At 35.9% G+C, this 21,859-nt stretch overlaps 1 protein-coding gene across 2 annotated transcripts; it reads right to left on the bottom strand.

The window, feature by feature from the left end:
* Nucleotides 1-777: 777 nt before the first annotated feature.
* On the bottom strand, nucleotides 778-3,718 carry LOC107807927 (SEC1 family transport protein SLY1). Of its 2 annotated transcripts, none has more exons than XM_016632383.2 (3): nucleotides 3,572-3,718; nucleotides 3,129-3,467; nucleotides 778-2,527 (listed from the first exon to the last, which is right to left on the bottom strand). In XM_016632383.2, the coding sequence occupies exons 1-3, from the start codon at nucleotides 3,600-3,602 to the stop codon at nucleotides 1,035-1,037; spliced, it is 1,863 nt and encodes a 620-aa protein (XP_016487869.1). In that variant the 5' UTR covers nucleotides 3,603-3,718; the 3' UTR covers nucleotides 778-1,034. The 2 variants fall into 2 exon arrangements, with proteins under 2 accessions (XP_016487869.1, XP_016487870.1); XM_016632384.2 differs by having other exon boundaries at nucleotides 778-2,665; nucleotides 3,572-3,674.
* Between the last annotated feature and the right edge of the window lie 18,141 nt (nucleotides 3,719-21,859).

The following is a 21,859-nucleotide window of genomic DNA, read 5'->3' on the forward strand; positions in this document are numbered from 1 at the left end:
ACCAGACCACATAAGTGATATGTTAAAGACTCACTCGTCCATTACCTAATTATTCTTTGCATTAGCATATGAAAAATTCCTTTAAAACCATGTCACTGATAGCAAGGAAATACGTAGCATCCCCCTGAAACAATACAGAGGCACGCAGCTATTTCATTTACATTAATTCTGACAGTAAGGTAACTTACAATGCCTTCAAGGTGAAAAAATAGAAGTATGCACACATGAGACAAAGGAGGGGGGGAAAAAATTAAACTTGAAAAGAGAACAATGAAATCTTATGGCACTTTGAGATGATCTCTTCCAAAGACATAAATGTCGCATGAGGACTATTTGAAGTTCAAACCATGATAGAAAAGCTCTTACTTGAGCAAGCTCAAACCTGAACCTAACGGTCAAGCTTGGTTTGTACTTTATAGGTCTATCAACTCGGATCAATGTAAACCAAAGATGACAGAAGTATGCATCTGTGAATTATGTTATATCAAGGATAAACACAGCTGAGGTTGTTGCGGAGCAAATGAGCATAACAACCAGAGACTGCATTTAAGTTCGTATTTTGCCATATGCGGCTCTTCCAAGTATACTGATCTTAGATAGCATTGCATCTATCTCATTTTCAAAATAAGTTTTGTTATTTATTTATGATGAGTATAATCTCAATAATTGGACTGACAAAGGATACTTGAACTCTCACCCAAAAAAGGAAATGAAGAGCATGTTAAACACAAAGAAACAAGGTATAGGAAGTTATGCGGATTTTGGTTCCAAGTATATCGAATGTAGAAAAACTCCTTTAACTCCCTCACATCTTCAAAAATTGAAATAAAAATCATATTTTTAAGACCAGTATGCACCACAGTCAAATGCCAAAGTCTGGCGCTATCAAAAATACAGTCAGCTCAGTTCTCCATTCGCTCAACTAGACTATTAGGCTCAATGTAAGCTTTTCTCATGAACCTGTGGCTTAACAAAGTGAAGAGCAGTGTGATACTGAACAACAAATAGTTGCTTAATCAGTTGTATCCATCCCATCAATGGGGAGGTGCAGCCCCACTGCTTCCCAATCCCATCTTCTGCCCCAATACTGCAAGCTGCTCAATGAACTCACCTCCTGTAAGAATTTCTGTTGCCCCGTATATGACATGCTTGACCGGCTGTTGGCGATTGGCAAGCTCTTGCAAGCTTCCATACTCCACGTAATTTCCACCACCTATCATAAAGACTATAGCTTCTTTAAATGGTCCTTTTAGATGACTGCTGCTAGATGCAGAGCTTGACTTCGGTGCACGAGGATCAAGAAGAAGATAAGATTCAATTTCAGGATTTGGTTTCCCCTCCATTAACGATTCTACTGCTCTCGTCAAAGCCAACTGATGATCACTGGATAATAGATTCTTCACACCTGCAGTTACAGCACTGATTGACTGCCCGTAGAGTTTTTCAGCCCAATCAACAATGTTGCTCGTACTTGCAGAATTTGCTGATGCAAAAGAGACATTCAATGATTTTATCTTCTTTACATACTGAAAAGCACTGGTATCAACCTCGGACTCCCTAAGTGCTGCTTCAATCATTTCGACTTCAGATTGAGGCATGCTTTCAGTTGAGATAAGATAAATTATAGCGAATCGCAGCTTATCCGCCTTACTCCCTTTTCCCTTCAGCACTCCAAGGAGCTCATTACGATCAATGCCACCTCTCACCAGCATATCCCTCTCTGTTTTAGCATATGAATCGAGGGATCTCTCCTTGATCTCGCTCAATAATGAAGTAGCAATATTTGTGTGCTTATCAATCACTTGCTTTCGCTCAGTCAACTCAGGTAGGGAATTTACAGCATTCATCAAATGTTTAGTATTACCTACCAAATCTGTTCCATCAAACTCGGCCCCTCCACTCCCACCTGTTCGTTGATTTACCTCCTCAACATCCTTCTTGTATTTATTCAATTGAGACTCTATCTCCACTGCAACCTCTGGAAATTCCAATGACCCGTTGGCCATCCAAAATGGATCAGACCTATCTAACTCATAGGATTTCATCCCACCCTTGTCTCCCGGCACGCTTAATCTGTTCAATCTCAACCCAAGCACATCATGAACAAGTGGCCTATACCTAAAATCATGCTGTATCGCCACTGCCAATTCAAAGTTCCGATCAAATAAACACAAAACTGGCCTCTGAAATGAGCTAGTCAAATTCCCACCCTCTGAAAACAAATTGTTCTTCGCCAGCAAATGGTCCCGCAGTCTCTGATCCAACAGGGATGCCACCATCTCAGCAGGCCCACCACGAGGACACCTGATGACAGGGACAACAGCAAGAGTAGCCAACACACAAAACAACCCACTCACAATATTTTCAATGATCTCATCAATTTCGTTATCCCCAGCTGAGGGATCATTTAACTGAACATAACAGTTCTTGTTGGCAAGGGAGAACAAATTATCATCAAGCGTGATAAACTCCAAGTACTGATCATGCACTTTCACAATCCTCTCAATCGACTCTGAATTAATCATCCCTAAACCAAAAACATGTCTCATTATTCAGCAAGTTGCATGATTTAAAGTCTTACACCCAACGTCTCTCCAAAAAAAATCCCAAAAATTCGTCGGATAAAACATGGGCTTTACAGTCTGTTTGGGCAAGCTTCCCAAATCTGTTTATTTAAAAAGTCATTTTGTCAGAAGTGCTTTTCGAAAAAGTAGCATCTTTGCCAATGTAGAACAACAATTTGTGTTTGGCCAAGGTTTCAAAAAGTGCTTCTCCTTTTTTTTTAGCTTCTAAAAAATAGTTTCTGCCACTACTCAAAAGCACTTATTTTTCTCCTAAAAGCTTGACCAAACACCTCAACTCTCCAAACTAAATATTTTTTCCAAATAAATATTTTTGGCTTTTATGAAGCTCGGCCAAACAAGCTATAAGTAGAATGGTAAATTGTACACCTACCCAAATCCTACATGGGCAAAACATGGAGATATGATGGGTATATAGGGAAGCAAGTCTTAGACACTATGTGTTAAAATTGTGCATGTCTAATCCAAAATGGACAATATCACTTGTGAGTTGTGTGTGACATAAATGCTAAGAAAAAGTAAATAGAGACGAAATTGAATTGGAACCTGAAGCGAGATCCTCGAGCAAGGGTCTAGGAATGGAAGAGGAGAAATTCAAATGGAACGAATCATAAAGTGAATTAGAGGCGTCGGAAACGATACGCTGGACGTTGAGGTGAGTAGGTCGGACGAAATACACAGCAGGAACATCGTGAACAGGCTTCCGATCCTTGTCAATGAGGAAATAGAGAGTAACGCCGTGCTTACGGAGATCCTTCACGTGAATCAGCGGCGATAGTATGTCCTGGCAAAACCGATCGTAAATGAGGATCTTGTAAACCTCCTCGTTAGCTGTGCCGCCGGCATTCACCGGCTGGTTCAGATTCAACATCCGTGTAATGCATTCTGAACAAAATTCCAGAAATTAATCGATCAATTAAACATCAATTGAAAATCAAGTAAGTTCATTTCGTATTTCTGAAATTGATGAAAAAATTTAGGTCAGTTACCTGTATGTTTTTGACGAAGATTGAGCGCCATTAATCTCTATTGGATCCGTGTGTAACTACAAACTCCGAACTCCTAAGCAGTTTTCTTCTCTTTTTTCTGAGTGAGAGTGGGACGATGGTGTTTTGGGGGTTTGAACTATAAGTGTTGATCGGGCGGGCTGAGACGTTTACAACTCTTTGAACCCGGTCAGTCCGATACTGTAGCGTGGGGCGTGGTGGGTCGGGTTGGACGGGAACGGGTTTCAAATAAACAGTTTTTTGATACCGGTTCATCGGAACCCGCTAAGTCCGTTAACCCGTTAACAGGTTTTTAACGCGCTACAGCTCGGTTCAGCCCGTTTTTTAATGGTTTTTTTTTTTTGGACCTTTGCCAACGGTCAAATTCAAATATTGCAAATTATCCTACTATTGTAAACGGTTTAGTTCATATTGCTGAAATTTTCCTTTTAGTACATAATTTGAAGAATAAAGAAGGATATACTTATGTTGTTGAATCTATGCTAGATAAGTTTAAAAAATATTTCTACTCAATTCCCCCTATTTACCTAATTGGTGTTATTTTAAACCCTTGTATCAAGATGATCACTTGTCGCCAATTAATCACTATTTTATATTCTTATATGGATATTGGACCAACTGAAACTCCTGATATTGACACTTGTATTTCTGATCTACACAAATATTTAGAAATATTATATAATTATTATGTTAACATTGTTGATGCTTCTTCTGCTGTAGATACAAATATTCCTTCAAGTTCAGTTTCAACATCTGGGACCAGTGCTTTGGATGATAATGATGGTGTTGAAAATTATTTGATTTGGTCTACACTAGGGGAGCATCAACAAACCAGTAGCAGGAATATTGATGAACTTCAATTCTACTTGCAAAAGTCAGCAGAGCCCCGCACAAAGAAATTTCTACCACTGGGTTGGTGGAGGAGCAACTTTAATCAATTTCATGTTCTTTCGGCCATAGCTCGAGACGTGCTAAATGTGCCGATTTCAACAGTCGCATAAAAAAAGAACCTTACATATTGGTTTATGGTTCTGATTCAACCAATGCCGGAAACCAAGAACTTCATGTTGACATGGATGAACTTAAAAAAATAATACAAAGCATGTGATGTACTTTTTTTTTTATAATTGTTGTAAACTTTTAATTTGCAAGTTCAAAAATAACAAAATCAAAAAAGAACTTGCAACTTAATTTGAAGTATTATATATTATTCAATAAAAATATCAAATGAAAGTCTTCAGAGCTTGATCCTTACATATTGCCTATTGGTCTTATTAAATAATTTTTTGTAGCTACTTACTTTCAAATTTTAATTTTAAAATTGTAAAATTCAAATTTAAAATTTAAAACTTTAAACTTCAAAGTTTAATTCTAAGCCTTAAAAGTTTGCAAACACTTAAGTATCAATAACATTGAATAAGAAAAATAAAATTTACTTTAAAAAAATAAAATTGCACGGCCCGGTCCAACCCGCTAATCCTGAACCCGAACGGACAAAAAAAAAATTGAAAAAGTACAGCCCGCTAACAGGCCACAACGTTAAACGGACGGGCTGGTTTTTTTTGTCCAGCCCATCCCAGCCCGCCCGTTAAACACCCATAGTTTGAACAAAGAGTTTCGGTTGCTTGTTCCCTATGCATAGGGTATTGTACTCCCTGTATTCAATTTGGGGTAATCTTTATTTTTTTCTATTTTTTTTTTGAATAAAGACGTTATTTCTTCTTTATATTTTCTTAAGTTTAATATCGGATAATATTCTCTAAAAATATATACTTTGATACTATTATTATAAAATCAATAAAGGCAGAATAGCCTCATAGACACTTGTACTTGTTCGGTTTTGACATCCTGGTTCTTCTACTTCACAAAGTTTCATCCAAACACTTATAGTTGTTCGAAAGTAATATTTTAAACCTCTCTAACCGTTGACCATGTCTATGTGGCAACTTGACAGCTGAGTTGGACAAAATGCATGTATTTCACGCGTAGAAGGAGCGTGAAAGTAAATATTTAAACCAAGAAATAATTAAAATAAGAAAAGATAAAAAGAAAAAGAAAAGACAAAAATTAAATTTAAGAAAAAGGTCAAAGAGGGTTTCTCTTTCACGTTCTCCTCTCTCCCCTCAGTTCCTCCACTCCCTCCCTGCCCCCCTCCCCCAATCCAAAATCCACTGCAACACAGCTATTCTCCACCAGTAGCACCGTGGTCGCCCCAAATCTGAAGACACCCCAGATTGAGCAACTTTTAATGAGAAATTTCCTTCCCACCTCCCTCATGTTTCTTCCCCCACTACCGAAGACGATCTTTTGCAAGGAAAAGAAATAGAAAAAGTGAAAGAAGATTACCGGCAGAATTCTTTTATGGTAAGTTTTCGCTAGAGGAATCTTAAATAATTTTGGGTGGAGTTTGCGGTGATGATTTTTTTGGCGAGTCATTTCTAGTTGATAATTTTTATGGGTAATTGTTAGTGATATGATGGAATGCGATTGTGAAAAAGCTTTTTAGATAAAGGGTGGTCGTAGAGGGATTACACCCATCAGGGGTAAGGCAAATTTTAAGAGTTGCATTCTAAAAATAAAGAAGGAGTGGAAGAGTGGTCATCGAGGGGACCATTTTGATATTATTGAGGCTGCCATTTTGGATTCTGAATAGTAGAATTTTCATGAAGATTATTTGATTAAAATCTTAAATTGCAGGTACATAATAATGTGGCTAAGTGCAAAGAATTTGATAAATTCATTATCAAAACATTATTCCTTGTAGGCTGTTTTGAAGTGGTGGTAAAGGTCTGGTGAATGGTGGAGAATAATAGAGGGGGAAGGTGGAGAGGATGGTGAAATGGAAAAAAGACATATTAATTTTTTAAATAATATAAAAAAATAAATTATTAATGATGTGTTATAGAAAATCTGACGTCGGCATTGACGTGTCATCTATGTCAAGCGTTTGAAGAACACATGAGGTCAAAAGGGTTTAAAACATCACTTTTGAACAACTACAAGTGTTTGGATAAAACTTTGTGAAGTAAAAGGACCGGGATGTCAAAACCAAATAAGTACAAGTATGTGTGAGGCTATTCTGCCATCAATAAATAAGCAAGCTAAATTTAATATTATGAAATTGCAGTAGAATGTTGTAATTAATTTTGCTTACATACAATTTTAGTATTATAGATATTGGGGTGGACTTTCTTAATTTCCAAACAAATATAAGGAAACTAGTATTAGTACCCGCGCGATGCATGGACAAATATCAAATTATGATCTGGGTTATGTATTAGTGGAAAAAAGGCATGACACACAGACTATCAACAAGGTGACAGGGCATGGTACATGGACGATCGATATAGCGACAAGTGGCGTCCTTAATTAAAAGAGTTAAAGAATGCGGAAAAGGCACGGGAGAAACACTCACGGATTATACTGAGAAAAGAGCCGGATCTGACAGCTGTAAAAGGAAAAACATGAACGGAATAAATAAAGGTTGTTAAAAAAGAAAGATGCACGAACCTGTCATAACTAAGGAAGGGAAACCGATACGGTTACAAGAAATCTTTAGACATAAATATTTCCGTTATAATTGTATATGGTAACGGGCAATCAAGGCAATTAATACTATTAGTGAGCCCGAATGAAATAAGGTTACCGTTATAATTGTATGATCCTATATAAGGACTGGACCTCATTTGTAACATTATCGGATAATTATTTAAATTTATGCAATCATTCTTTACTTTATTCTCAAAGTTTTAACCCATAATTTTGGAAGTGATTACCAATCTATTTCATATTTTCTTTGTCAATTATTTCCATTCATTGATTTATTCTTCAAATTGTAGGAAAAGTAAAGTAAATATTGGTTATCAGTAACCCGATTTCTTCTAGATATTGACTTTGACCGAAAAATCTATTATTGGGTTAAACAAATTGATTATGTTACCAGAAATATGATAATCTGTTCATTTTCCAAACTCCATTTTTTAACAACCAAGTATGTCAACCGTTAACGAGAACAACCAATTGAACCAACAAGGTGGAACTCCACCACACCACACACCTACGGGATCCCTTCAGCAATCCCGTGGAAGTTCACCTAAATGCCTACTTCGCGCGCTGATGAACAACAGGGAGACGACCAAACCATGGATCAGGACGCTCTAGAGCAATTGATAGCAGGACATGTGAACAGTGCATTACAGGCTTTTACCACAGGACTATCCAATGTGGCACAAACTCCTCCACCAGTTAATACAACAACTTTGGAGAACCCGCGTTCAGGGCTTGATAATTTTAAAAGTGGAGAAATTCCTAATGAATTTCGTGATGGAGGGTCATGTACACCAAATAATTCTAATTTACAAAGTTTAGTGCTAACTTTACAGAAACAATTAAAGGAGCAAAACGATCGTATAGAGCAAATACCTGGCGTGCGTCCCGTGATCAAAGGTGTGGATATTGACAAGTATTCACAACAACCCTAGAAGCCAAGTGCAGCACCTTTTACCAATTTCCAAAAAATTAAAAATGTATGATATTCCCAAATATGATGGAACAATTGACCCTCGAGATCAGGTAATTGCGTTCACTACCGACGTGAAAGGCAATGATTTAACCAAGCAGGAAATCGAATCAGTTTTGAATAAAAAGTTTAGTGAAACACTCACAAAAAGAGTGTTAACATGGTATTCTCTTTTACTTGAAAATTCTATTGATTCTTTTGCTGAACTTGCAGATTCATTTATAAAAGCACATTCAGAAGCTCAAAATGTTGAAAAAAGGATGAAAGACATCTTTAAGGTTAAACAAGGGAGTACATAATTGCATAGGGAATTCGTAGATAGATTCTAGCGGGGGGGGATGATGTTGTCTTGGGTACCTAATAACTGGGCACCTATGGAATTCGCGAGCAACTTGAACGAGAAAAGTTCAGAAGCTACGAGAAGGTTGAAAGAAAGTTTGAGAGAATTTCCTACAACAACTTGGAATGATGTGTACAATAGGTACAGTACGAAAGCTACTGATAGAAGAAGATACGGTCGCACAGCCAAGGGCCGATGAAAGACCAGGTTCGAGACCTTAAGAATCAGAAAGGAGGTCCGATAAAAATATGTACAAGCCATACATGGGACCAGCAGGGCGAGACTCTCGATCTAAACAGGAGAATGCATGATTTGATTCAAGATCAAGGTAAAAAGATGTGAGTTCTTCATCCAGGTTCAAAAAGGAGTGGGATGCCCTAAGCAATGATTCCAGTACGCAATCAAGGATAGGGGATTACTACTTTAACATCAGCACCTCTGAATTAGTGGTTGTTTTAAGAGGTACGAGGGATAAGGTGCGATGGCAAAAAAAAATAAGATCAGATCCGATCAAAAGAAATCCAGATTTCTAGTGCAAGTTTCATAATGATCATGGCCATAGAAGAGTAGATTGTATGCTTTTGCAAGGAGAGGTCAAACATTTATTGAAGCAGGGTTATCTTACTGATCTGTTCGGTGAAAAAAGAGAGACAACCATACATGAAGAATAGACAGGAACCTCCAAAACTTCCATCACCAAAAAGAACAGTCAGCGTTGTAACTGGACGAGATGAGGTCAATGGAGTAACATATATAGTCGCGAATAGGGGTGTTCATAAAAACCCGAAAAACCGAACCAAATAGAAAACCGACCAAAAAAACTGATACTTTTTAGGTTTGGTTTTGGTTTTGGTTTTGAATTTTAAAAATCGATCAAATTTGGTTTGGGTTTGGTTTTAATAAAAAAATAACCGAAAAAAACCCGAACCAAACCGACTATAGGAGTATTTAAAATTTATTATTACACCTATATATATGTATATTTTTATACAAAGTTTCAAAAATTTTATGGTGAATGTTAATCGTTTGCATTTATATTTTTAGTCTAGTTTTTTGCTATTATAATAATCTAATTCTTTGCCTTTACATTCTAGTTTGATTGTAATTTTCTTTTGCTAAGTACAAGAATTTATTTCATGTTAAAAATAATCGATTTTTAATTGAGTACTTAAATTATTCATCGCTAGTTGATTCAATTATCATCAATATATTTTGGTAAATGATAGATTTCTCAAAGAGCAATTGGTTTGATAGTGTTATGTTGAAAATGTAGTCTCCGAAATATGTGTTTGGTAGTGTATGTCTCATATTTAAGAAAAAAATCGATAAATAACCGAAAAACTGACCAAAACCGAATCGATAAAAAATAATTGGTTTGGTTTGGTTTCAATATTTGAAGAACCGACTTAGTTGGTTTGGTTTATTTTTAGGGAAAAACCGAACCATGAACACCCCTAGCCGCGAAAAAGACATCAAAAGTCACTGTCACTCATGGAAAGCTAGTTCGCCAAGTCTTGGATGGCGACAGTATAACATTCAACGATGAAGACGTGGACGACTTGATGATTCCTCACAATGATGCACTAGTAATATCTTTACTTGTACATGATACTAATGTAAAATGAGTTTTGATTGATCCAGGTAACTCGGTGAATATCATTTTACTAAGGGTGGTAAATGAAATGCAAGATAATGATAAGGTCATACCAAAAGCACGGTCCTTGTATGGGTTTGATAATTCAAGCGTTGTTACGAAAGGGGAAGTTGTACTTACCACATTTGCAGAAGGGGCCGTCAAGGATACGAATTTCTAGGTGATAGACGCGGACATGGCCTATGAAATAATTCTGGGAAGACCATGGATTCATGATATGGACGTTGTCCCATCCACATTGCATAAAGTTATCAAATTTCCTTTACAGTGGGGAATTCGTCGAATCCGCGGAGATCAACAAGCTTCATGAAGTATCAACTCAGTAGTGATTGCAAGCACAATAGCTAATGATGCAGATGCGAAATAACAATTACAGAATTTAGTTGAGGACATTTCTGTTAAAACCTCAATTGAAGACATGCAAGGTCAGATTGATGTCGACTCGAGACCCGATATGATTTAAGAGCCAGAGGAAAGTAAGAACATTAAAACGACTATCGGGGAGCTTGAAGCTATAATATTATTTGTCCACTGGCTAGACAGAAAAGTTTACATCGGAGCAAATTTGAGCCCAGAAATAAAAGATAAGTTAATTAAATTTTTACGTGCTAACGCAAATTTCTTTGCTTGGTCGCACTCAGATATGACAGGTATACCAACGGAGGTAATGACTTATAAGCTGAATGAGGATCCATTACACCCACCTGTCAAGCAGAAGAAAAGGAAGCAAGGGTCCTTCAAAAATCAAGTTATCTAAGATGAGGTACAAAAACTTTTGAAAATTGGTTCAATACGAGAGGTAAAGTACCCTGACTGGTTAGCTAATACCGTTGTGGTTCCAAAAAAGAATGGAAAATGGCAAGTTTGCGTAGACTATACTGATTTAAATAAGGTTTGTCCTAAAGATTCATTTCCTTTACCGCATATAGATCAGTTAATCGATTCTACTGCAGGTCATGAACTTTTAAGTTTTTAGATGCATATTCAGGATATAACCAAATAAAAATGGACCCTCTAGATGAAGAAAAAACTTCGTTTATCACATACGGGGGGATTTATTGTTACAAAGTTATGCCATTTGGCTTGAAAAATGCTGGAGCCACATATCAAAGATTGGTGACTAAAATATTTCAAGAACACCTGGGAAAAACTATGAAAGTCTATATAGACAATATGTTGGCAAGTCAACACAGGAGGGGATCATTTTCAACACTTATCAGACACCTTTGAGATTCTCCGCAAGTACAATATGAAGTTAAATCGAAAAATGTGCTTTTGGCGTGGCTTCAGGTAAGTTTTTAGATTTTCTTGTTTCTAACAGATGTATTGAAGTGAATCCCACACAGAACAAAGTTATTGAGGAAATACCAAATATACTCACGAGCAAGAAAGAAGTGCATAGATTAACAGGCAGGATAGCAGCTCTGCGAAGATTTATATCAAAGTCATCAGAAAAATGTTTTAAATTCCTTTCAGTGCTGAAAAAGCAAAATTAGTTTGAATGGACTGACGAGTGCCGACAAGCTCTCAAGGACCTAAAGTCGTATCTATCAAATCCGCCTCTGTTAGCCAAATCTAAAGACGGTGAAAGATTACTCATTTACCTCGTTGTGTCAGAAGTAACAGTAAGTGCGGTTTTGGTACGAGAAGATAAAGATAAACAATCCCCAATTTATTATGTTAGTAAGTCTTTACTAGATGTTGAGACACAATATCCACACCTAGAAAAGCTTTTCAATGTCATTCTATTTTTGTTATAACTCTTTTCCCCCCTAAGAAACATACTGCATAAACAGGAATTATCAGGTAGATTAGTTAAATGGGCGATATAACTCAGTGAGTATGATATCATATATCAGCCTAGAACTGCAATAAAATCGCAGGTGTTAGCATATTTTGTAGCGGATTTTATCACGAATTTAGTTTCTGAAGCAGAGAAGGAACAACAAGTGTTTTTCGGGGACTTGGACCCTATTTACTGACGGTGCTGCAAATGTTATAGGAGCAGGTTTAGGAATTGTTTTAATTCCACCACAAGGTGAAGTCATAAGACAAGCAATAAAATATTATCCGATCACCAACTATGAGGCAGAGTATGAAGCTGTGATTGCAGGCTTGGAACTGGCACAAGAACTTGGTATCGAACAAATTGTTATCAAAAGTGACACGCAGTTGGTGGTTATTCAAATGTAGGGGACTTACATGGCAAGAGAGATGCAAATGGAGTAATACCTTAAAAAGGTACGAGAATTTCTTAGACAATTTCAAACATGGAAAGCCGTGCAAATACCCAGGGAAAAAAATACAGAAGCAGAGCGTTGGCAAATCTCGCATCTGTCGCAGATGCAACAAATGCAGAAAATGCCATTATGATACATTTGTTTCATTCAGCACTCGATCAAACCAAGAGTAAGGTATTTCAATAATTTAACTTGGGATTGGAGAAATGAATTTGTGAAGTTTTTGCAGTATGGCGTCTTGCCTGAAGATAAGAAGAAATCACAATTTCTACGGCTGAAAGCTGCCTGGTACTGCTTAATTCGTGAAAATTTATATCGTAAAATATTTGGTGGACCTTTAGCACGGTGCCTCGGACCGTCACAAATGGAGTATGTAATGAGAGAATTACATGAGGGACTTTGCGGTAATCACGCCGGGGGAAGATCATTGGTAAAAACATTAATAAGGGCAGGATATTATTGGCGAAAAGTGGAAGAAGAAGCAAAAACCTTTGTAGCCAGGTGCGATAAATGTAAACGATATGGCAATAACATGCACCGACCAGCAGAGCTGTTGCATTCAGTTATTTCACCATGACCTTTCATGAAATGGGGCATGGACATCGTAGGGCCGTTTTCTCAAGCTATAGGAAAGGTATGGTTTCTGTTAGTTTTAACAGATTATTTCTCAAATAGGGTAGAAACATGTGCGAGAAAAATAAGTTATGGATTTCATTTGGAGAAATATTATATTCTGATTTAGAGTTCCAAAGGAGATTATATGTGACAATGGTCCACAATTCATAAGCGCGAAAGTCACAGAATTCTTCCAAAGTTGGCAGATTAAACAAATTACTCCTGCACCTTATCACCCTACGGCCAACGGACAAGATGAATCGACAAATAAGGTCATCATCAATAACTTAAAGAAGAGATTGGAAGAATCAAAAGACAAATGGCCAGAGGTATTACCAAGGGTGTTATGGGCTTACCGAACAACAACAATAACTAGTACGGGTGAGACTCCATTTTCACTTATATATAGAGCAGAAGCTTTGATTCCGGTTGAGATAGGTGAATCAAGTACGAGGTACACGCATGCCACTGAAGCGGCAAATGAGGAAGAGTTACAAGTAAATTTGGATTTGTTAGAAGAAAAGAGAGAAGTAGCATTAATTCGAATGGCGGCTCAAAAGCAAATGATTGAACGATATTATAATAGGAAAGCCAATTTTAGGTATTTCAAGATTGGGGACTTCATCCTCAAAAAGGTGTTCTGGTCAACAAAAGTGGCAAATACAGGAAAATTGAGTCTAAATTGGGAAGGGCCATATTGGGTTAGAGGTATCGCTGGAAAAGGAGCATACGAGTTGGAAACCATAGATGGCAAGGTATTATCGTCGAACTGGAATGCAGTCCATTTGAAGAAGTACTACTTCTAAATGAGGATAATACACACGGACAAGTATCACGCGAGTTCAATTTTGTTTTGTTCTTTTGAATTTTACTAACTATTTTAGATGACAACAAAAAGCTGACCCGTACCAAATGATAATATTAGATTCGAAAGACATGAGGAATACTTAATTATTCCCGATCTAGGTTACAACTTTTCTGATGGAAAAAAGGTTATGCAGTCATCATCTAAAAAATTATCTACGAGTCCCGTTTGTATTTTTCTTTTCAGGGAAAGGACCCAAAGAAAGGAGTTGATCTAGTGTTCGAGATTTCATACATCAATGCTCCAACACTGGGGGACTATGCATACGGAAGGTTACACAATGAAGAAAAATGTATACCAAGGGCATAGTTCAGCCTGAATCAAAACCTTGAAGAAACCCTTGAAAAGTTTTCAAAGGAGTTCAAACCCGCAAAAAAATGCAAGATATTCCCACGAGATTCTAAGTTAAGGCCATAAATTTAGTCGCGAGAAAATAGACCCTAATTTGTAAACCTGCTACAATGAAAGTAGTTATGAAATTGTTATATGAACAGTTATGAAAATGATGTACATAATTTATTCATTTGAGAGTTCAAAAAATAAAACTTCCTCAAATTATTTCTCTTTTCATATCTACTTCACGTTTCATATATTTGCATCAATATGAAGATGAGAGTCATCTTCATCAGTGTCATTAATATAAAAGGGCCCTCTTTTATAAAAACCTGTGTATATTGAAGTCACGGTCTGTTAAAGCATTTTAAGTGCAAGTGTAAGATCAAATATTAAAAGGGAAAAAAGCATAATATGCGACAAAAGCAATAAAAATAACCTCCACGAACAGGGGCAGTATTTATATTATAACCCCAAAAAAGATAGGGGCGGAAAAACCTTCCAAAAGTTGTCCAAAAAACACAAGGGAGTTCCAAACAAAAACCAACAAACAAACATTTTCAATAGAAAAAGTATAGAAATGGGAGAAGCTAAGGAACATCATCAACGGGAGAAGAAGGATCGACTTGGGGAGAAGAGAGTTAAACATCAGCTTCACCGGGAGCAAGTCCATCTCCATCACCCTTAGAGCCTTCGTCTTCGGGTGTGGAAAAGCTTTGACGTTGCTGAGTCTGTTCAATTGTTTCTTTAGCCTTAGCAGTCTCAGCGTTAAGGTAAAAACCTTCCTAGCTGGCTTCAGTTAAAGTCTCGAGGCGAGAGTTCAAAAAAGCCCAACTAACATCTAGTAATGACTTATCCTCGAGGGCTTCACAATCCTTCTCCCGATGTTTAATTTCAGCTTTTAATTCTTCTTTTTCTGCCTCCGAGGCTTCATAAGTTGTCTTCAAAGGAGCAAGAGAACTTTCTAGGAACTGAATTTTACCTTTAGAGGCGCGGAGATATTATCGAGCTTGGGTAAGCGTCTGAACTAGTTCACCCGCATAAACCTATTTTTGATTAAGGAGCTCTTTCAAACTCCTTATCTCTAAAGTGTCCTTAGAAAGTTGTTCAGCAAAAGAGGATTCCAGTGTATCCTTATCCTTATCAACTTGACTAGAAGAAGCTTTTAGAACCGCTAACTCGGCGGATACCATTCTCATTTGCTGCTCCAAAGCTCCTTTTTCCTCTTCAAGAACGTCTTTCTCCAACTGAAGACCTTCAAATTATTCTCTCCAGTTATCAACCTTGGTGCACAACTGAATTAGTTGTTGGTTAGTCCAAGAGATCCTTTTCATAAGCTCAGTGCCTATCAAATTAATCTACAAAAAAAAGAGGCAAAAAAGACGAGTTACAAATGAGGAAAAGGAAGGAAGGAGATATAAGTAAAGTTATACCTTAAGAGAAGAATGAATAATTTCATTCATTAAAGTCAAGGAACCATAACCCTCCAACTTCTTCTGTTCCACGGGTCCTAACATCGGTTTTAACCATACTTCAGCTTGTCTAGATTTTCTCAACAAATTCCCACCCTCGAGGACTTCAATAATAACTTTTTTCATATCCCGCATGCTGCTAGAAGGCTCAGCTTCTACATGAGGAGCAGTAGCGGTAGCAACCATTGGGGTAACACCATGTACAAACAAATGAGGGTTAACAGTAGGTAAATATGGGAGGGAAGTAAGTGGCAATTCTTTAGAAATAGGCATGAGGCCTTCTTCACCCTCAAAGCCATGTGCTTCTTCAATCTTGGATGAGTTATTAGCATCTTCATCAGAAATTTCTAAAGGAGCATTCTCTGGCTCATCGATGAGTCTGAAGGGAATCGAACTTGATGGGGGATCATGAGAGACATGGGTTTAGTCATCTGAAACCATGCGGTTTTCTCACCAAAGAACCTTCTTCTGCATCCTCTTCATCATCAGATCTGCGGGCTTCAACAATTTTTCTCTTGGAGGAAGAAGCACTCAAAATCCGTTCTTGAGCAAGACTTACAGAAAGCCTGGTTGATGGAACAGATGCGGGACTGATGCCACGAATAGCAAACCCTAATAAAAAAAGGGATGATAAATATTTATATATGAACAAGTAAATAAGGAAAGAAACTGCGAGGATATAGAGTACCGTGAGTTTTCACTTTCCAACCAAATTTCTGTGAAAGAAATTTTCAAGATCGTTTGTCCATGGGAGCAGCATTCAATATTTTTTCTACCCAAGTACGGAAGTCAGGAATTTCTTCGAAAACTTCCATGGTTGCTGAAAAAATGAATATCTAATAACATAAATGAACTCAAGACATCAAAGAAAGAAAAAGAAAAAAAACTTACATGCAAAGTTCCATTTTTCTGGAAAAGACATATTTTCTTCACCCACTAATCCACTAGTGGGGGCATCAACAAAACGGGTGTACCAGCCACGGTTGAGGAAGACATGTTTAACAAAGAAAATACAGAGGAAAGGTACAGAACTACGAAGGAAGGTTAAGATGATGGATACATAGAAGAGGGAAGAAGGTTTCAAGAAATCAAATGGGATGAAGTATTTATAAGGAGATGCGACCGTCGTCAAAGTTGATCATTATGAAGTGTCATAATAGAACCGTCACTTCATGACTGACGCAGCCGCAGAAAAAACCCTAAACAAATGCTGAGAAACTGCAGAACCAATCACATGAAGCCGCGTGGCATGGGCATTGAATGAATGTGACATACGTCGCATCGATTCTGAAGAGGGCATAATGATACTCGAGAAACAACGGCAAATAATTACCGCCATAAATACTTACCACTTTCCGAATATTCAGAAAGTGGGGGGACTATCTGTATTAGTGAAAAAAGACATGACAAGTGGACTATCAATAAGGTGACAGAGCATGGTATGTGGACCATATAGCGACAAGTGGTGTCCTTAATTAGAAGAGTTAAAGAATGCGGAAAAGGCACGGGAGAAACACCCACGGAGTTATACTGAGAAAAGAGCCGAATCTGACAACTGTTAAAGGGGAAACAAGAACGTAATGAATAAAGGTTGTTAAGAAGGGAAGATGCACGAACCTGTCATAAATAATGAAAAAAAATCGATACGGTTACAATAAATCTTTAGCCATAAATATTTCCGTTATAATTGTATATGGTAACGGGCAATCAAGACAATTAATACCATTAGTGAGCCCGAATTAAATAAGGTAATCGTTATAATTGTATGATCCTATATAAGGACTGAGACCTCATTTGTAACATTATCAGATAATTATTGAAATTTATGCAAGCATTATTTACTTTATTCTCAAAGTTCTAAACCGTAATTTTGGGAGTGATTACCAATCTATTTCATATTTTCTTTGTCAATTATTTTCATTCCTTGATTTATTCTTCAAATTGTTGGGAAAGTGAAGTAAATCTTGGTTATCATTAACCCGATTTATTTTGGATATTGACTTTGACCGAAAAAACTATTTTTGGGTTAAACATGTTATTTGAATTATATACAAATTACGTTAAAATTTAAACCTTCAAGATAAAAATTAGATATCAATTAAGAAGCAGGACATGAAACTGTTTTTCATATTTTGTATTGGATAACATTTTTTTTTTATATATATGTGTAACAACTCAACCCCTTGATCTTAGTACTTTTTTTATATATGTAACAACCCAACCCGAATTACATTCTTTATATATATATATATATATATATATATATATGCAACAACTCAACCCCTTGATCTTAGTACTTGTATTTTATTCTGTGGTCAATATTAAAGAATACCAATCATATCACGTTGTAATATGTCTTGTTTGAGCATATTGTTTTAAAAATTTCTTACTACCACTTTATTTTTACCTCAAAGTCGAATAAGTCTTATTCTTCTACATTTTCACCAAAAAATAATTCCTTTTTAATCTTTGTTTATAGTTGTTGCATTATTCATTACTTAATATTGTTATATATTTATGTAATCTTTTGTTAGCACACCGATTGACTTAATATCTTGCTTATTACCCTTTTGATAATTATATATAAATATAATTTTTTTATTCCATAAATTTAATGTAGTTTTATACTTTTATCCTCTTACTTTGAGCTCTTTCATCATTTAAATCTATCAATAATAAATTTGAGTATTATTTAATTATTTAATATGCTTATCCTTAAATTAATTAAAAGTATAAATATTTTCACACTATCACTATTTTCCTCTTTATATAATTTTTACCCCTATTATGAAATTCTAATTACTTTTTATATTAATATCTTGTAATATAATCAAAATATATTGTATCACTTTGTTTTTTGAGTTATAACCTTGAATTACTCTAAAATATTAATAAATAAGTTTTTAAATTATCATGTTTTAAATCAATTATATTTTCTTATAATTATTTTATATCACATGCAATTATATTTTCTTTCTCTTTTAGTTTTAGGATAAAAATTTAAATTTTATTTTCGTTACTAAATTACCTACATGAGACATTTATTTTGTCTTCGTAAAATTTTAGTTTTTTATTCAATTGTTATTTTTATTTGTCTAGTAAAAATTTAATTTTGTGGTCCTATCCATAATTTTTTACCATAAATTTAATATAATCTCAAGTTCAAATCATCTTTCCCTTTTATTTCTAATATTAAATATTTTTGAATTTTTAATTATTGCTATTACGTTACCTAATATATAGTATTTCATGTTTTCATGTGGCCTTCATTAAATTTTGTCTTTATCTAATATCATTATCCAGTTATATCCTTTAACATAATATAGATCAATGTCTGATTTTTTAATCTTGATATAATTATTTATATTATTTTAAATTAATACTCGAAATTATTAAGTTATTTAAATTTATTAATAATATTTTTTAAGTATTATTTATAGCAACATTTCTAATATTTTGATTTATTTGTTTATAATTATTTAATTAAGAAATAAGTCATATGTGGCTTTTTCTGGTTATGCCATATGGCTAAATTAGTTATTAGTTAATAGTTAATTAGTTATACATTACATGTGACTAATTTTAAGACTGCCACTTGACTTAAGGAGATGGATTTTTCCTCTCCTTTTAATAATATATTATAGTTTTCTGGTTATGGTATATGGCTAAATTAGTTATTAGTTCATAATTAATTAGTTATACATTACATGTGGCTAATTTTAAGGTTGCCAGTTGGCTTAAGGAGAGGACTTTTTCCCCTCCTTTTAATAATATATAGATTATTCTAATACTATACCTTTTCCCTAACATTTAATTGACTTAGGGGTCGTTTAGTTTGAAGAGAAGTTATGCTAGGATTAGTTTTTATTGATTGTTTGGTATATTGTATTAATTTTGGGATTGTCAATTTTACTGTTTAATCTTGGGATAACTTATCCTGAATTATTATTCCACCTTCTGTCAGGTATAAGTTATTCCGGTACTATTTTTTATCTTAGGTAACTTATCTCATGATTAGTAACTAAGGGATAACACGGTACTAAATTTTTATTTCAAGATTATTTTTGCTTATACATTTGATGGTAGGCTATAATCTCGTGTTTTAGTCGCTTATTGCACTCTAATTTACTACACTTTTATTGTGTTTGAGCTTTAATCGCTAGTGTTTTGTACTTATTGTGTGTTTTATGCCTTGTAGGAGTGATTCCGAGCTATGTAGATGTTACGAAATGAATTCGAGCTATTTGGAGCTTTGATGTCTCAATAAAAGCCCAAAGGATTAAGCCGGGATCGCGTTCGGGGGTCGAAAATCACATATGGATGTCAAAACGCACGAATAAATCCGTACTTTGAGAAATCCCCACTACCGCGGCACGTGGGGCGCCGCGCGTGTGTATTTTTTTGCTGCCTAATATATTTCAACTCTTTAGATTTCCCCAACTAATGCCCCACATGGTGCGTCGCCCCATGCGGCACGCCTGTGCAATTTTTACAAAGTGAAAATCCTATTTCGGTTAGGAAAAGGAGATTTCGTCTGGGCCCGACCTTAACAAATTCTTTTCCAAGTAATTAAAATTTCTTTAAATTAAAAAGGATTTGAGAATAACAGATCTAAAATAAATAACACGAAAGCAACTGTGTGCGATCATAATCATAGAATAAAACCAAAACCGCAAGTCTACTAGTGTGGGTGCCAAGACCTGGTGTCACAAGTGTATGAGCATCTGGTAGAATATACTAAAGAACACTAATCTACTATCCGAAGTGAAGTAGACAGAAAAAAAATACAATAAAAAGAAAGACTCTGGCTGCTGCAAAACGGGCTCAGAAGGCAGCTCACCGTGAAGTCTCAGAGTGGTAATCAAGTGTGCGCGCCAGACTGATATCCAGATGCACCTGCCTCAGATCCTGCACATTCAGTGTAGAAGTATAGCGTGAGTACATAAATAACATGTACCCAGTAAGTATCCAGTCTAACCTCGAAGAAGTAGTGACGAGGGGTCGACTTGGATACTTACTATGGGCTAACAATAATATGTCAAAATTTTACTTAAGTATGGATTACATGAAGAATACTGAAAACCCAATAACAGGAAACAGTAAATAATCCCTTCACCAATATTAAGTCCCAAATTTATCCCTTTTTCATCATTTAACAATTTATATCTCAAGCCAACGAAGCAATATCAATTATAATTGCTTCCAAAGATTTATCATGCGCAAATTATGTCGAGGTCGTACGACCCGATCCAACATAATATTTAAAATGTGCACTGCCGAGGGTCGAACGACACGAACCATAGATGCATATATCTGCTACCGAGGCATTTGGCCCGCTCCACAAATAGAAAATATTTTAAGGTAACATAAATTCTTAATAACAGTCAAGTGTTCCATTCACAAGTTCAAGTAAGTGAAATTTAATTCTTTTATCGGGTTTCAAAAGACTTAAGCAATTAAGTTAACAAGTAGGGTACAAATATTATAAGTATAGCATGGTATGGATCCTAGACTACCCGGACACTAGCATAATTAGTAGCTACGTACGGACTCTCGTCACCTCGTGCGTACTTAGCCCCCCAAATAGAAGCACATTTTAATTCAATTCACCTATGGGGTTAGTTCCCTCTTACAAGGTTAGAAAAGTGACTTACCTTGTCTCAAGCCTACTCTCGATCCAAGATTTGTGCTCAAACCCTCAATTTGGTGCCAAAGTGACTCGAAACTAGTCAACTAACATATAAGATAGTCAATATGGCTCAAAAGTTCATATTCTAACTATTAAAGCAATTTCCCAACCCCAATTGAAAATTTTCAAAATTCACCCTCGGGCCCACGTGCTCGGATTCCTGAAAGTTTCGAAGAAAATTGTTACCCATAACCTCATGAACTCAAATATATGATTTTCACTAAATTCCAAAATCAATTTCGTGGTCAAATCCCATTTTTATCCAAAACCTAGGTTTTTTTCATGTAAATCCTTGATTTCACCAATTTTTACATGTTAATCTACCCATAATCTATGTATCTAACTCATATTGTATAGAAATTACTTACCTCAAAGTACTAGGTGAAAACCCCCTTCCATAAGCTCCAACAATCGCCCCAGAGATGAAAGAAAATAAGCAAAATGGCCTAAGTCCCGCATTTAATAAGCTGTGCACAGGCCTCGGATGTTGCATTTGCGACATCTAGTTTGCAAATGTGAAGGTCACAAATGCGACAAACTCCT

This window comes from Nicotiana tabacum, chromosome 24 (genome assembly GCF_000715075.1).
Source record: "Nicotiana tabacum cultivar K326 chromosome 24, ASM71507v2, whole genome shotgun sequence".
NCBI lineage: Eukaryota > Viridiplantae > Streptophyta > Magnoliopsida > Solanales > Solanaceae > Nicotiana > Nicotiana tabacum.

What these genes read in the sequence shown, in the direction of transcription:
- LOC107807927 (XM_016632383.2), bottom strand. Translation starts at nt 3,602, where the DNA reads ATGGCGCTCAATCTTCGTCAAAAACATACAG. An exon ending in TCTTCGTCAAAAACATACAG is followed by an intron (nt 3,468 to 3,571) that starts GTAACTGACCTA and finishes AATTTTGTTCAG; the next exon opens with AATGCATTACACGGATGTTG. An exon ending in GCTCGAGGATCTCGCTTCAG is followed by an intron (nt 2,528 to 3,128) that starts GTTCCAATTCAA and finishes TTTTTGGTTTAG; the next exon opens with GGATGATTAATTCAGAGTCG.